The sequence below is a fragment of the Montipora capricornis genome, chromosome 10 (assembly GCF_036669925.1).
Source record: "Montipora capricornis isolate CH-2021 chromosome 10, ASM3666992v2, whole genome shotgun sequence".
NCBI classification, from domain to species: Eukaryota; Metazoa; Cnidaria; class Anthozoa; order Scleractinia; family Acroporidae; genus Montipora; species Montipora capricornis.
Window position 1 is genome coordinate 12,772,381 of NC_090892.1, and position 16,996 is coordinate 12,789,376.

At 39.9% G+C, this 16,996-nt stretch overlaps 1 protein-coding gene and 1 non-coding gene across 3 annotated transcripts in view; both read right to left on the reverse strand.

The window, feature by feature from the left end:
- Nucleotides 1-6,894: 6,894 nt before the first annotated feature.
- The window catches only part of LOC138021902 (voltage-dependent calcium channel type A subunit alpha-1-like), a 79,319-nt gene continuing 69,217 nt past the window's right edge, over nucleotides 6,895-16,996 (reverse strand). The window contains exons 41-45 of one of the 2 annotated variants that reach the window (XM_068868925.1): nucleotides 15,007-15,155; nucleotides 13,821-13,965; nucleotides 13,270-13,392; nucleotides 9,683-9,725; nucleotides 6,895-8,193 (exon numbers count right to left, since the gene is read on the reverse strand). In XM_068868925.1, coding sequence (XP_068725026.1) covers nucleotides 8,186-8,193; nucleotides 9,683-9,725; nucleotides 13,270-13,392; nucleotides 13,821-13,965; nucleotides 15,007-15,155 — 468 coding nt within the window. In that variant the 3' untranslated portion in view covers nucleotides 6,895-8,185. The remainder of the gene's footprint in view (nucleotides 8,194-9,682; nucleotides 9,726-13,269; nucleotides 13,393-13,820; nucleotides 13,966-15,006; nucleotides 15,156-16,996) is intronic. The other variant, XM_068868924.1, reaches the window with a different exon arrangement.
- Nucleotides 9,288-9,360, reverse strand: Trnaa-ggc (transfer RNA alanine (anticodon GGC)). Its single transcript has one exon. It is a non-coding gene; the product is annotated as a tRNA-Ala (tRNA).

Genomic DNA, 16,996 nt, shown 5'->3' on the forward strand with positions numbered 1-16,996 from the left:
ATATCAGACGGTTGTTATGTGAGTCAAACCAATCGCTTAACGACATATATATGTCTAACATGCAACGCCAGTTTCTCGCTTTCTTTCGAAAGGAGAGTATTTGTGCGATAAAATGGGTCGCTGTGACTTGATAATAAAATTTCATTTGACGCTTCTATCGTTCACTCACCAATAAGGAAGCTTATTGACCAGATTATGGCGGCAAGAACAAAAGCATGCTTTATACAGGAACTAAGTGATAAACCTCTAAAAGCCTCACAGAACATTGTCAGTGTCGTCGCGAATTTGATATCACACGATTAGTCGACCGGGTAAAGTAATATGTTTGGAGTTATTCGGGCGAGCAAAAGGAGTTTAAGGCTGTTATCTTTGGTCAAAAAACCGTATAAACACACACAGGTATCTTCGTGATGCATGAGAAGTCCACAAAAACTTTTCCACTCCTAAAACTAGTCAAGAGAAGGGAAGGTGAGTTCCTCGTTTTGACCGAACAGAACAACTTAAATAGTCAACCAGATGGAGTGACTGGGAGGCGAGGAAGACAAAACCGTTGATATCCGAGGAAATATTGTTCAGTACCGTTTCATTATTTGACGAAAATGTCTCCTCTCCGGTTTCGAGCTGACGAATAAGTGACGCGAATTTGCTTCTCAGGCAGCAAAGGTGTTAACTTTTCTTCCCTATGTTTCCGCAACATAGATTTCTGGTTTGCGAGGGCTTTAGGAACGAAACGAAACGACACCGCCAAAAATACTAAACAAATACCAAACAAATTGAAAAGTTTGGTGTTTAATGCTCCGCAATTGTCAAGCTTTCGAAAAGTTGCTTTCACTTTGACCGCTATAGTAACGTTGTATACATAGTTCCCTCGTTGATTATCTTTCATCGGAAGGGATTCCAGAAATAATAGGTATCAAGCTGTCCTAGAAGTCTCATGCATGACTTGTGAATCTCCATTAGGACTAAGGTCTCCCGGTCTTCATTTTCGTGTCGCCACAATATTCAAACAATTTGTAAGTTAGTTTATTTGTAAAGAAAGTGTCTAGCTTGTGAACAGACTCTGAACGTATGACAGGGACATTCAACTCGACACGAAATGACCGTACTGGCTGGCATTTACCATCATAATACTTCGTTAGCACATTTGAAGGTGTCACACACATTAATTAAACATTTATTCATGAAGACCGACTCTTGTAGCACAACGCTTTCGACTAAAAATCAAGGACTCAAGGAAGTTGGCGAGCTCGACAATTGAATTCGTTAGGGACAATGGATCAGACTGTTTTTCGACAATACTACAGAAAATAAGAAAGAAACTTTCAATTATTTTCTTTTCGGTAACTCTATTTTATTTGGGACACAGACACCAAAATCCTAATTAAAACAGTGGTAACGACAGTGGTGCTCTTTGCGAATTCTCAGTATATATATTTCTAATATTCTGTCAAAATTCTTGGACTGTCATGGTAAATATCAATGTTCTTGTGTATGCTAATCTTTCTCAAGAATCATGTATCAGACTATCAAACAAAGTTAAATCCAAAAGCTTTGTTGTCCTGTTTGAATAACTCCGACTCTTGCGGATATTACTGCGACGACGAGATTCAGTCGAGTTTGACCATTTAACTCCCAGTGGCCACTTATAGATTTTACTCTGTCTAACACCAGACAATTTTACTCTTCGATGGGGCACATCTCGGGCCTTACCTTTAAGGATCAGCGACCCCGGTTTAAAAAATAAAAAAAAAAAAACGATGAGTAAATTGAAATGTACATAAATTCTTTGCTTTCCGTAAGAACTTCAGGTACCGGTCTGCTAATGACAAAGCAAATCATTGATTCGTTTATTGGCCACTGGTTGCATTAGTGTTGATTAAGCCCGGTCAAACGGACCAGTTCGCTTGAACAGCTTTCAGAATTCTCATTGCATCATTGTATAAGTAACGGAGAAACTAAATATTTTGTCCTAATTACTGTCAAACGGAATGCCAGGTCTAGTACACTTTGCCTACGTTTTTCTAGTTTTTGTTCAAGGTAAGTAGAATACTGATTTGTTTCGTGATTGTATCGTTCAATGTAATGTTTACGCCCTGATCACTGAATTGTTTGATCTTAACTCGTTGCGCAGTAATCTTCGTGGTTGAGTGCAATTCATTGCCCAAACACAAGTGCACACCACCCATTTCATCAGGAAAAGAACAGTCGGATGATACTCCGCTTAAGCCTGACCATTTTAAACAGCTTGGTAAAGTTCGGAACATGAAGGAATGTATTGACAAATGCTGTGATATTGAACAGTGCGACCTTGCGATGATGTCTTACGGAGGGAAAAACTGTTATGGTGTGGCGTGTTTTAGTGAAAATCTTTGTCAAATGCTCCCGTCGTATCCCACGAAAATCAGCTTTGATGTCGCCCATGTGTCGAGGAGATAAAAAATGGTATCTGTGGAAATAAGCTCATAAAAATCGAAGTGAGCAGGCGGACAACAGGCTAAACGATTCTTGCATGGTCGCAGAAGCGAAAAGTTTACATTTTTGATACACTTTGTAAAGTAAGGTCAACTTAACTGAGGCGTATAAAACACAAAATATAACACGCCAATGGACCCTAACCCTTCAAAGTTAATATTGTAGCAGAAAAAAAAGTTATGGCGGCTTTAACGCAGCTGCGAAAGTCCTTCGTGATTGGTGACTCTTAGCAGTTTCACGAGTCAGAACATTTTGGTTACAAAGTTGCATCTTGTTTGGTAAATGGACAGCAAGAAGGAATCAGCACAAAGCATTTTATCTCTTTCAACTGATGAGAAAACAGAAAAAGATCGAAGTTGGAAGGAAAGCTATTTTCAATTGGAGACGGTGGGGTAACTATGCGCTGGAACGTCAATTGAACTCCACATAATTAAATCCCACGTGCTGAATTATGAATTACTAAACATAAAATGTCATCCTAAAAGAATCATAAACATCAACATCAACTTGCTAAATAAGTTTATTGCCTCGTGATATCCAAAGTCGTTCCAGAAATGCTGGCAATTGCAAAAATGGCAGATTTGGAGAAGTTTTGCCGAAGCCGCCATTTTGGCCAAGTAGTCAATTCCTTTGACGAAATTTCACCAAAGAGGTGACGACTCAGCGAACATGGTGGATTTGTGGAAATTTCGTCAACCCTAACCCTTTTCCTAACCCCAACCCTAACCCAATGAAAGCGGCGGATTCGGCTGCAATGGTGGAATTGACTAAATTTCGCCAAAGGGGCGAAGACTCAGCCAACATGGTGGATTTAGTAAAATTTTGCCAAGAGTACAACAATCGAAAGCAATGAGCTGGCGGCCTTAAGGGCCCAATTAAAGCGGCAGGTTTGGCGAAAAATTCGCCGAGAGGGCGACGACTCAGCCAATGTGGCGGATTTAGTAGAATTTCGCCAAACCCTCCATTTTCGCCATTACCTGCATTTCTGGACATATGTTAATTACGTTACCCTTGTAATAGACCATTTTACATTTCTGTGCTCAGTTACCAGCCCTTTAAATAAAAGCAAGGCTGGAGTTGACCATGTTTTGAGGCGAAACAGTCCACAGCCGATTCAACTTGAGCGAAAGTGTATATGATGAGAAACGATTCGACGTTTAGTCGAGTTAAGAACTGTTCTTGTAAGAATCACACGAGTTAGTAGCGCATAACCAGGAGCCTACAACTCCAACTGGCCTCATGGTTAGTGCGCTCGACACCTGATCGAGTGGTCTGGGTTTGGGGCCTGGCCGGGGACATTGTGTTGTGTTCTTGGGCAAGACACTTTACTCTCACGGTGCCTCTCTCCACCCAGGTGTATAAATGGGTACCGGCGTAATGCTGGGGGTAACCCTGCGATGGACTAGCATCCCATCCAGGGGGGAGTATAAATACTCCTAGTCGCTTCATGCTACGGAAACCGGAGATAAGCGCCGGCCGGATGAGCCTCTTGCCTCGTAAACAGAGACTTTACAACTCCAATACTAGGTCTATGTAAAGGCATTTGGCTTGCACTAGCGACCATTCTCAATCCCAAGGTGAATAATTTCTCATGCAAGACTTATGATTGGCTGGAAATTCAATCTAAAAATAACAATTACAGTGAAAATGTACGCTCCCAGTCATGGGGTCCTGCTAGAGCTCACTTTAGCTAACCCACGATCGAGTTGACATAGGTAGGTGAGGGTTCATGTGGCACATAGTTGACTCGGCTTCGAGGGTGACCTTTCCGAAGAGGCTGACTGAGCCCCCCCCCCTCCCCTTCCCCCCTTCCGGCGCGTCATTCTTCTAGACGAGCCAACTCTCGTGTAAACGTCTCGCCGCGTTTTTTTGTATAGGAAATGCATGAAACGTTAACTCGCCTAGGGTGGCAACCCCTCTGGACGGCGTTACTGTTCGCCTTATAAATAAAGGGGCTCTCACGTCCTATATTGTGTGAACGCAGTCTATCGTGATTTACATTACATTACATGCAACACTGACACCGACTCATTTAAATCGTGTACTTGAATTCAGCGAAGGGTCCTGAAATTCTGTGACGTACACAAGCCGGTCAAAATCAACTGTTCTCACAAGGTTCAGAAGCGAATGTATATTGCCATAACAACTTTATTCAATTTCAAGGTCATAAAAGAATCCCGCTTTACTGAAAACTGTTCTTGGGGACAAAATATTGCTTTAAACTTCCCCCCCCAAAAAAAAAAGGTGAAAGAGCTGACATGTTGCCCAACTGCGAAAATGTGCGCAAGAGTACTTAAAGTGAAAATGGTGCACCGAAATCGAAAAAGTGCCCTTAAAACGCCCAGTGCAATCGGGAAAGGCCTAAGCCGGGTTGAAGGCCCTCATTCTTCCTTGTTTATTTATCCAATCCTTTTGTTTCTGAGCATTTGCCAGTCATTTTGTGAATCATTAGTCGCCATCTTATTTCCTGATTTCCAATCGGCGATCCTAGAAATGCACTCTTCGTGGGAAAAAAATATAACCTACGTCATAACCACAAGCTGGATTTGTCTTTATTTCGTCACTATCCGTTGTAGTTCACTCACTGGGTGCCTCTGCCAATTAGGGAATTTAGCCATCTCCCCGATTATTTGAGTGCAATGCCTGTGAACTAGCTTGATCCAAAAAACAAAGCATTTCCAGTTGCGTTTACGTCTTACTACGGCGCTGTTTTTCTCATAACATCATATAAGGGAGCTTACGCACGCGGCGTTTTTGAGACACGGGCGGCAACCTGAAGTGATCTGTTTTTCCTTTTAACTTGTCTTCACACAATCGCATTTATATAACTAAGTATCCTTTCTCCATTAGATATGATTAGTTTTAAAAATGTGAGAGACGCTACTGTCCTGGCTTGCGGAATGTTCACTTCTGGTTGCCGTCCGCGTCCCAAAAATGCCTCGTGCTTAAATATTTAATTAATTACTGTTTCGGGACTGCTGGCATGGTTGAGACGTAGGGCATCTTCTGTAAAGGCCTTTTCATGATGCTCTTTGGAAGACCACGTTAAAACGTCTCAAATGTCTCAATTAACTTGAGGCAACCATAAAAAACTTCTACGTTAAAATTACAAGAATGCTACGTGTCATACAAGAACCGAAAATATTCCCGTATGAAGATAAGGAAGTCGTGGAGGGCCAAGCTTAACATCCGAACGGGCCTTCTCGAAATGCGTTAGGCCTCTGTCACAGGACGGCAACCCTTAGGGTGCGAGAGCGCGTGACGTCACGTTATTTCAGACAGTTGTAACGGCCGTTCTAACTGATCGAGAAAAATGTTCAAATCGTGTCGTTTCTTTGCGAAGATCCATTTCATGGACAGCCAGATAAATAAAGTTCACTCACCTACTATTTTCTGCATTGTCCCGATTTATTTGATGGGATTTTGGGTCGCATCGTTTTCACCTTCAGCACTGACGAGTCGTCAACTACAAGAAAAATTGACAAGACGTGCAGTGCAGCTTTCACGACCGCTCACGGCCGAGTGCCTCCCGAATTTAGCCGAATCAGTTCCCACCAGAAGATAATGACCTTGAAGCGTTTAACTCTGGTTCAGAGCTGGATTTTTAGTTTAAAACGTTCCTTATTTGGATGTAACGTAGTTCGTGCGTTTTCTCGCGCGTGCAGCTTCGTTCATATTTTTGTCCATATTTGGGCAAAAAAATGGTGTCCTAAAATCCCCAGCTTTGTTCCAAGGAAAAGAGTTGTAAGTTGCACGCTTCAAGATCACGTGCTTCTGCTCCCACTTCCGAAGGTCGCTCGCCTCTCAGCCTTAGGCACGTAAAACGTCGATAATTTTGGTAGCATCGTGGCAAATATCGTCGCCTTTTCACGGCTCGGCTGCCGCCTTAAAATCCTGCTCGATTTTCAAGCTTCGCTCAGGGCCATATGATCAGGACATAAGTGGTCGATCATTAGAATTTGATCAAAATGAAAATGAACCAATTGAAAAAAGCTCAGATTCCCCTTAAGAGAGACAAAATTAATGATGAAATGATATATGAAATGGATCATATATGAACTGCAGATATGAAATAAAGTGAAGCTATGATCCTCACAGTTATGAACGCAATTTTTGCAATTGCGTAATGATCCATTTCATATATCATTTCATCGTTGATTCATTCCTCACGAGAAAATTGGAACCCACAAATGACCAGCTCCCAACGTCAGTGGCTTCATAGCTCAGTTGGTTAGAGCGTCGCACCGGTATCGCGAGGTCACGAGTTCAAACCCCGTTGAAGTCCTGAATTTTTCAGGCTTCTTTAGGCAATTGCAAAAATTGCGTTCATAACTGCGAGGATGATAGCTTCACTTGAGAGACAAATTATCAATTAAGAAACGATTGCCCGGTTTAAGACCATACTTAGTCATGGATAGATTACTTTGTCTCATTTATACTTTATTAGAAATGCACCTATTTTATCAAAATTTACATTTTTTCTTTAAAGCCCTGTGAAGAGAATTCAATAAAGATGTATTAAGTATGAAAGGGAGTATTGAAATACATAATCGAAGGAAAGGAAAAATTTCAAATTTTATTCACGAGTTTATAAAACAATTTTGGCCTGATATTACCATGCGGGAAAGTGAAAATATTGTACATCTCGAAAACAATTATCCATTATAAAACTCATTTTATACAGTTAATGACGGCCAATAAACGTAAAAGATAGCTTGGATAAGGTTTTACATGCAATTGCTAAATATACCTGATAAGTCTTAATTTATATGTAAAAAAATTGTCCATGATTTAAGAAATTTTGGACTACTGTATTTATTCTTGTCGAATCCGAAGACTCCAACAAACCTTTCACCGTAGATCTTTCCTGAGCTTTCCTTTGTGCCTCGTTTTCGCTTATTAAAGTAATTAAAAATAGCCCTGGAATTGTTTAAGTCAACGTGCTTCCAAAAAAGTAAACATGTTTGCAAAAAATATTAAAAGTCATTACTACAAATTAATCCTTGTAAGAGGTTGTCGACATTCTCCACTTTATATCCTGCCGCTGCCCTGTCCAAACCTTGGCGTTTGGTCCAATCTGTTTGTAGCACAACATGCCTCCACTGTGTTAAACCAGGAGATCTGACTTATCCAGCTTGAGAGCGATGTTTATGACCCCTCGAAAAAGGTCTTCTTTATTTAACCGAAGTCGACTGAGTTTAAGGCCATTCTTTCAATTTAGGTGATGGTATGACTGGCCAGATTGTTCTTTTTCTTCTAATTTACCTCACTCTGGTTACGGAGTATTTGAGTAGTCTTAACAAAATGACTGAGATATCAACACCAAGTCTCCTCGTCATTATCCATGATCCCGTAAATGAAATAGGGGCTCTGTCCTCGATTTATCGCTTGCGTCACCTCAGTGTTTATTTGATTGATTATTTCTCTGGTCCTCCTCTCGTCCAACCTTCTACCGTGAGCCTCATATAGTTCGGTCAGCGGAATCAACGAGTGCCGCGGACTGCTCTCCGCTGATTTAATAACATCTGGAAAATCTAGAACCATGAGTGACCTGTCCCTGTCCCTGTCGGCTGCAAGCCGCGTTGGTGGTAGCTCCTGAGGTTCAACTGGTTGGGGTGACGCCACTTCTATGCGTACCCTGGGAAGAGAGAGTGGGGACGACAATCCCGTGGAGGAGTGGGACCTGGTTTCAGAACCACTTTCTGTTTCGTCTTCAAGAGCCTGAGATCGGATAAAAACATTTCGTTAAGCGTCTCTTACTTGTAAATGCATCGTAATCGAGAGAAAATGGTAGCCACGTAGACTGGAGCAGTCAGGGTGGTTTAGTGGTCATCAACCGCGCCTCCCTCTATGACCTGGGTTCATCCCTGGCCTCAGGTCGTATGTGGGCTGAGTTTCAGTCGATCTCAATCTGACTCTGAGGGTTTTTCTCCGGGTATTCCGGTTTTCCTCCCTCATCAAAATCGACTCTCCGTCAATTAGATCCGGCTGCGGTTGGACACCCTCTGGTATCCTTCCCTTTCATTGAATTAAATGAATAAAGTTGCTATTATTATTACTGCCTCTAACTCTAAGCAAAGCAAATCACGGTTATGCCATTAATTTATCAGTAACAGTCATTTACCTCCATCCCCTCCCATAACAAATTTGTGTTGAAGGAGAAGTAAGATGTTCAATGCATTCAGATATGGGATATAGTTCAATTGCCTTTTTTGCGAAGGATTGCAGCGATCTTAAGTTCCGTCCGTCTTCGTTCCTTCCGCCTTTCAGCGAGAACTAGTCTTACCGCTGAAAACGTACAGATCTATCGTACGCACCTACTCGACAACAAGAAAATATGTTCATATGCTCCCGGTCGACGAAGGTAAAAAAAGCGCGTTCAACTTGATTCCTACTTCAAAATAGCCATTTATCAGGTTCAGGCAATAATATAAGGAATTTCTGACTTGGGTTTTTGAAAAGGGGATCCTTCCTAGCTTCTTCCCTCTTGGCTAGCGTTATTCTCAGCCGCAATTAAATTTTATTTTCCCTTGATACCAAGTTACTTTGGTCAATGTTACATTTGATGCAAATTCTTGGCAAGTAGAAGCTCCCTATATTGCTCCAGTTTTAGTGTTGAACTGGATTGTTTGAATACTACACGGGGTAGTTAGATTTAGCTGATTATATCGGAATTGTTAATGATGAGTGTTAATGATGAAATAATATATGAAATGAATCATATATGAACTACGGATATGAAATCAAGTAAAGCTATGATCCTCGCAGTTATGAACGCAATTTTTGCAATTGCGTAAAGAAGCCTGAAAAATTCAGGACTTCAACGGGGTTTGAACCCGTGACCTCGCGATGCCGGTGCGACGCTCTAACCAACTGAGCTATGAAGCCACTGAAGTTGGGAGCTGGTCATTTGTGGGTTGTAATGTTCTCGTAAGGAATGAGTCAACGATGAAATGGCTTCATAGCTCAGTTGGTTAGAGCGTCGCACCGGTATCGCGAGGTCACGGGTTCAAACCCCGTTGAAGTCCTGAAATTTTCAGGCTTTTTTACGCAATTGCAAAAATTGCGTTCATAACTGCGAGGATCATAGCTTTACTTGATGAGTGTTATGTAAACAAAAGTATTGTTTTGGAAAAGGTGAGCCACTGATATAGTATCGCAGACGAATGTGTTCAGGTCAAATAAATCCAGTATTTACTACTGAACTAACCGTAAAAAGACATGAAGTCCATTTCAATCTTCTGTCCTTTTGGCTGAAAGGCATGGCGAAAATGGAAGAAAAAAAGAAAATTCTCATCTTGTTAGTTCTTTTCATTTAAACAGATTTTGAATCGTCACTTAGTATAGAGCGGATTCTTCGACGGTTTATCATCGACGTGTAGCACAGAATAATTTTATGACTGGCATAATCCTTGAAGTCCTTGAAAACGCATGTTAATCAGTCATAAATGTATGATTTCGTTTCCTTTTTTCATCCACTTTTAGAGGTTAAGGTAATTTCTTAGTATTTCATTGCGCATCCCTACTGCGCACGATTTTCCCCTCATTAGCGCGCGCACATGTGCACGTGCGATTTCCCTCAAACTAAGCCCAATAGTGACATAACTGCTCCTTTTCTCTCAAACGAGCACGGTGACCCCCGATTTTTTTTTTCAGTTATTTGCTGAGAACAGTCTAATAAAGAACATATTTGAAGAAGAAAAAATGTTTGATAGTAAAACATGAATTTTTTTTGGAAAACAGTTCCGCACTGGGTGTATTTTACCCAATGCGAGAACTTCAAGCTAACCACAGCAATGTCCAAAAAAGTGCACTATTCCCACAACCAGGCAATCAAAAACGGCGTAAATGTAGCGATACTGCTTATGTGAATAAAAGAAGCTTTATTTTCAAAATAAAATTTTGTGTCTTTGAAGTAACCAAGACTTAATTCTGTATGAAGGTAATTCGAATTTTTAACGCTCAAACAGTAAAAATATCCCATTTTAAGAGCCTGCTGACGCGTAAACAAGCACGGTGACCCCATTTTTTATTGCATTTTTGTAATGTTCATATCATGAATGTTAATTGTGGCAAGTTTCCAAAAAAGTTTGATAGTAGAACAATTTCAAGGGAATTACCTTAAATGCTTTTGGAACGTTACGTGAAATAAAGACTTTGCAGTCTTATTTGGCTTCTATACGATATAAATTTGATGGAAAAAAGACGTTTTAAATGTTTGAAAGGCAATCAGTCATCATGATGATATATTGTGTTAAAACACGTATCGGATCTGATTTTGAAATGTTGGTTAAATATCAAGGATGAAAAATAGCCTTAAACTGAATTTTAAATGACTTTATTTAAATGACAAACACACTTAGAACTGCAAAGGCTTCAGTTGCAACCGAAAATTAAGTGTAACACTATTTTTTATCTATATATAACCAAATTTTTAAAATCAGGTCAGATACAACATTTTTTAATACATTATATTATAAAGAATTTCTATATTAACTGGATATGGATTATTTGTTAGTTTCAAAGTTAAACATTAGAGATTAAAGAAGAACTAGTACCCCATTAATAGCGAAATCAACATTTCTGACGTAGATTACCAGTCCCCTTAAGAAAGTTCTCATCTAATTTCCATGTTAATTTCTTTCTTCCCGCGGAGAAAAAAAGCAATTGAGAGAAAATCATGATCTTTTTAAAGAAAACAATATGACACCAAAGAGGATAAGATACCTAAGCGGCTAGCTTTTGCATGAGAGAATTGAAGAACATTTAGCTATACTCGTTAACATCTTAATTCTCCATCCAACAAGGGCTTTGCTTTGGTGTTTCTACACCTGTTCATAGCTAGGGACCTTACAGGAAACCTCCATTCCGAATTCGCTTTTTTCACCAATACCAAAATACAGTTCATTTTGGGGGGTATTAGCATTAATACGATAGATATTCAGTTCACTGAAGCATGATACAGTTCCAAGAGTAAATACCCCCAAAACCTTTGCATTATGGGATGGTCAAAATAGTCAATAATGAATAATTTTAAACTGAACAAAATAATGTTTCCAATCAAATTTGATCGGCAATTTTCTTCAGAAAAGTGTTGGTATCGAAAAAAGTGAATTTTTGAATCACTTATTTTCATTTTCAAATTCCCCGGGCGTTTTGAATAATTGTGATGTATCGTGGTTGCCCTATTGTTGAAACAATAGATCGTTTTCACTGCCACGCGACAAAATAATAAAATCGAAACCATTCAATAAAATGAGGCAAAAGCTTGGAATGTTGTAGGAGACAAATTGATAAATCACCTCACCAATTGTCAGGTCTGTGCGGCACATCGTTCCTGAGTTATTTGCCGATGCGTATCACGCAACTTAATAGAGTTTTGTATGGAGCCGCCATGTTGGTGCACCAATATGGCGGCCAGAAATCGACAAGAACATCTGGAATTCACTTAGAGATAAAAGCGATTACATTTCGCTCATGAGATAAACGACATCTGTATGAACACATCTACCAATGTACTTGAAATGCTCAGACTTCTGAGATTCATAGGCATAGACATTAGTAACCTTGTATCATGGTGTCACGCAAGGTGACTATTCAGAAATTCGAAATGCTGTATTTTCGAAACGGAAGACGTCACAGAACTGGAAACTTGAAAAAAGATTATTTCTAGGTCATTTTCAACCTCCTATAGATAAAAACTCAAAACACCTTTGCGATTTTGATTTTAGAATTTGATGACGTCATTGTGAAAACCATGTATAGGGCAACCACCACAGTCATAATTATTCAAGATGGCGGCGCCTGGGAAATTTGAAAACCAAAACGAGCGTTTTTGAAATTTATTTATTTCAGATACAAACGCTTTCATTGGAAAAAAACTGAAACAAAGTTTATTGTAAACACTATGTTCTGTGGTATAAAGTTATTTCCTTGTATTAGTGGAGGTTCCCTTAAAGCAGAGGAGACGTCAGTTTACATGAACGAAAAACAATCTTACACCTGCATTTTGATACATTTATTTCTTTTCCGTTGTTGCCCTAGCGATGTCGACGTCAGTCACACGACCGAATTAAATTTGAGGTTATGTGGAGGACGTGAGAATTTGATGATAAATTTTAATTTCCTCTCCCAAACATCCACACTGCTCATACCACTTTTAAAGTTGGTATATACTACGACGTCTTCGTCTTCGTCTTCGTTTTTCAAAGCGAGTACATAGCAAAGTTCTCCATACAAAAATTATAGTTAATGTTCATTCGGAAAGTAAGATACATTTCGCACCTGGCCTCACTTTGAAAAAGAGGCTCAACGGCGAATGTGTTATTAACCTATTTTTTCACGAATTAATGCAACTGAATTAAAACAATAATAAAAGAACTAACTAAAAATTGGTCCTTCTTTTATTCTAGGACAAAAAGTAGTCTCGTGCTAATATCACCTATCTGTTTAAATAATTTCTTTACCAAAAATTCTTAGTGGAGGGTGGGAAGTAACTTTTCATCTACTGTTGTTTTCTGGTTTGGTTTGGAAATTGGGCGAAAAATCTTGCACCACTTTTTATGAAGACCAGAAGCAAAACCAGACTATATGGTGTCTTTTGTGCGGACATTTTCAATCCAATAATTCAGTTGCAAGTTCTATGTAGTTTCCATAACCATTTCCGTCTAAATGCATTCGCAAAGCGACTTCTTTGTAGCCGAAAAACCAATGGCAACAACCACAAATGATAATGAAATTAAAAAGAAAAAGCAAAAAAAGAAAGAGTAAAAAAATCAGAACAGAAAGCCACCTTACCACTGGGTTTTTGAAACTCAACTTTCTTCTGAATCTTTGACATGCGCCTTCTGCATAATCTTCGTCCTCGGTATCTGTACTGATAATGACCGGGTTGATGTCAGTGAGGTCCATTGGAACGTCCTGTAACACAATGATGACATAATCCATTTAAATACTTTCTTTCAACATGTGTCAGCGACCAGTTGGGACACTTGTGGCTTCCGCCTGTCCTTCACTGGTTGGAAGCAGCGCAATACTACGGAACTGTTGCCACTTTTTACGACTGGTCTTTTTGCTGTTTGACGTGGGGTTCTTAATTTTTATTGAAATTGAAGATTCCTCAAAAGTATCAATGTTCGAGTAATGTTTTGGTCGGCAGGAAAATGCTCAGAAAAAGTGTTAGTATAATTTACAGGAGGCCTGTCGATTCAACGCGAAAGTATTTTGGACGCGTGAGGAAAATGATCCTTCTAACTTGGCCGAATTTCCTACTTTCCTTTTTATACGTTTTCCCCAGGTTATTAATAATCAGGCGAAAATACGTCATGGCGAATCATTCCCAGTTTTACCTTAAAATGGACGGACTTGCTATTCACCCGTCCGTCTTCATCTTCACTGTAACTATCTGATCGTCCAAACGGCCTTCGACTGAAAAACTTCAACGAACGATGCATGTTTCGTTTCGAGTTCAACATCTCTTCTTTTTCTTTTGTCCTACAAATTTCGACATATGACATATCGATAATACACACTGAAAAATGTAAAATTATGGCTAGAATGTAACGAAAATTACCCTCCCTACATTTCTTGTTATAAAAATCAGATGATTGATATTTTGCAAAGTGACTTTTGATAGAATCTTATAGTCTAGTCTTCCATTACAAAAGAAGAAAAACGGAGGTCATTTTAATGTTCCTACAAAAAGAAGAGGTAATCCCCAGGGGTGGGGGTGGGGGGGAAATACCATATAAAAAGGAAGGGTATGCTCGTCGGACATTTTGAAAAGAACCCCTAAAAAGTACCAAGATTCTTTCTTGTGGGCGTGGCATGAAATTGTTTTCACCTCTAAGAAGTACCAAATTATGGGTTTTAATTAGAGAACATTAAAAATTGGTTAATTGTCAAATGTCTCCTATTATAATTTTTCGGCTCAATACCTTAAAAGGTATCGCTAAAGCTTCCGCTGTGGACCTTTGGAGGCTTTTTTAACCCCCAAAAAGGTAAAACGAGCACCCCCATCCTTTTTACATGGGAGTCCCCCCGGGAGGTAATCCTGTTCCGCTGGGAAGAGAACTTGCTTCGCTTAAAAACATTTGTCCGCTGACGACGTATGGAGAAATATTTAATACCATAACCCCTTCCCAATCCAACACTTGCGACTATTACTGGGAGTGTCGGTCAGATGAAACAATGAATCAATGTTTAAAGAGTGTGGCACTGACCAGGTAGCTATCACAAAGTTAATTAGGGTGGCCCTTGTAACACTGTAAACTCATATCAACACAAGTGAAATCAAGTGTTGGTTTTTGAGGAGAGGGGAAAACCAGAGTATCCGGAAAAAATCCTCTCGGTGCAGAGTAGAGAACTAACAAACTCAACCCACATATGACGCCGAGTCTTGGAATAGAATCTGGGCCACATTGGTGGGAGGCGAGTGCTCTCACCACTACGCCATCCCTGCACCCTGCCACAACGTAGAAACACAAAGCTCAAACTTTGTACAACGAACGAAGGACACAAAAAAAGTAGACTTACATTAGCGACGGCAGAGCAGTCAATGTTTTTGATCGTCTCCTTGTCGTTGGGTATTCGGGAAAGGCGTCTCTGTCCGCCTCTTCGTCGTCAGAGTTGGAGTTGCCGCTCCGAAGAGCCCCGACGAGTCGACGGAACAAAGAAGGCCTCCTCTGAAAAAGCACACACAAAAAAAAGAGTTAGCTCATTGGTTATGTCATTTTTATAAACCTATGAAGTCAAAGCCTTGTTGGAAGAATCTAAGAAAAAGAAAAGACAACAAGGAAAATGACTTCATTTTTTTCATGTCTTTTTGTTTATCCACCGACTGAAGTAGCTTATTATATACCCAACAAAATATCGCGTTTCTGATTGGTCAATGACGAATGCATAATTAGGTTATAGAGTGCAAAAAGAGGTTATAGAAGACAATACGGAAGTTGCTATGGAAACAAGCGATGTAGTGGTTTTGTTGATTATATAATATATAAAAATCGTGTGAACTCGCTCGTGTTTTTCGTGATTTATGGTCACTTGTGATGTTTTGAAATTTCTCAAATTGCACTCGCCAATTTTGAGAACTTTCAAAACATCACTCGTGCCCATAAATTACGAAAAGCACTCGCGTTCACACCATTTCCTATTCGCTACTTGCACAAATCCCATAATACACCTCTTTTACCACTCAAAAATCTGGATATGCATTGTTTTCGACTTCTCTTGGGACATTTTAGTGTCCCAGGAGAAATTGCAAACAATGGTTATGCCAAAGTTTTGCGGGGTAATGGAGGTGTATTATGGGATTGTGCAAGTAGTGAATACTTATATTTTGTCCAGGTTAAGAAATTTGAATTTCATCGTCCTCGACGGAGTTTGCTCGACAATTCCAGGTTGAGAAAGACTGAGCCTGATGTTTGGCTTGTCAAACTGTTTATCTACTGCTTAACATTTATCTTTAAAAAACCGTCGATGCACCGTGACTCGTGAAAGTGTCAAGTAGTCGTCGTGTTTTAGTGGGATCAACCATTTCAAGCGCAACTGGTTTTGGTTACCGTGGTTGAACTCGATCTCGTTCCCAGAATCTTCGTTCCCCTTGATCAGCGGGTCGGGAAAAGAGCGTTTTTTCGCGGTAGATACTTGGTTTCTCTTTTCCTATTGTTTCAATTTTTTAAAATAAGGTATAAAACGTTCAGTAATTATACAATAACCCTAACCTAACCCTAACGCTAACCCTAATCCTAACCCTGAAGGTTTTACCGTGTTTAGATAATTTTAAGCAATAGATAACCACTAAATGACAAAATACACCACGCATCTTCCTTTGTCGCTTCCCGGCCCGCTGGTCAAGGAGAAGGAGGACTCTGGTAACGAGATTGGGTTGAACGTTCATTGCAGAAAACCTCCCCAGCCGTCTCCGATTGAAACGCGGTAATTCCTGGGAATAGTCGTCACCAGACTTCTCCAGCAGCAAAGACCGCCAACCGGGAAGACCAGTTTTGGGGCTGGTAAAAAAGATTGATTAACCACCCAACCGAAAATGGCTCTCTCTGCAATAAGACTCAAAAAACCTCATTCAAGCCATTCAATCGAAAACAAATAACCTTGATATCATACGAATTCCGTGAATGTGTAAATGATGCAGGAAAAGTTGGGTCCCGGGTAACAAAAGTTTTCATCTTCGAAAACAGATTTAACTCCCATTTCAAACTACGTGTGAACTTATTTTACCTAAACGTACTGATGTATTGTTTGCTGGAATTACTGTTGGGTCAAAAGTCCCCAAAGCAAGAATTCATAATAACAACAACAATTTAATTTCATTTTGCGTACAAAATGGACTGAACTGCTGGCAGAAAAAAAGAAACTTTGTGCTCGCGACCTTCCTGCGCGTGCAAGCGAATTAGTTACAGCGAAACTATTAAATTTTATTCGCAACATATACATTCTATGTATAAACTAGTTTACCTAAATGGTGGAAGGGGAGGGGAGATGTTCAATTATGCTTCGGGTAACT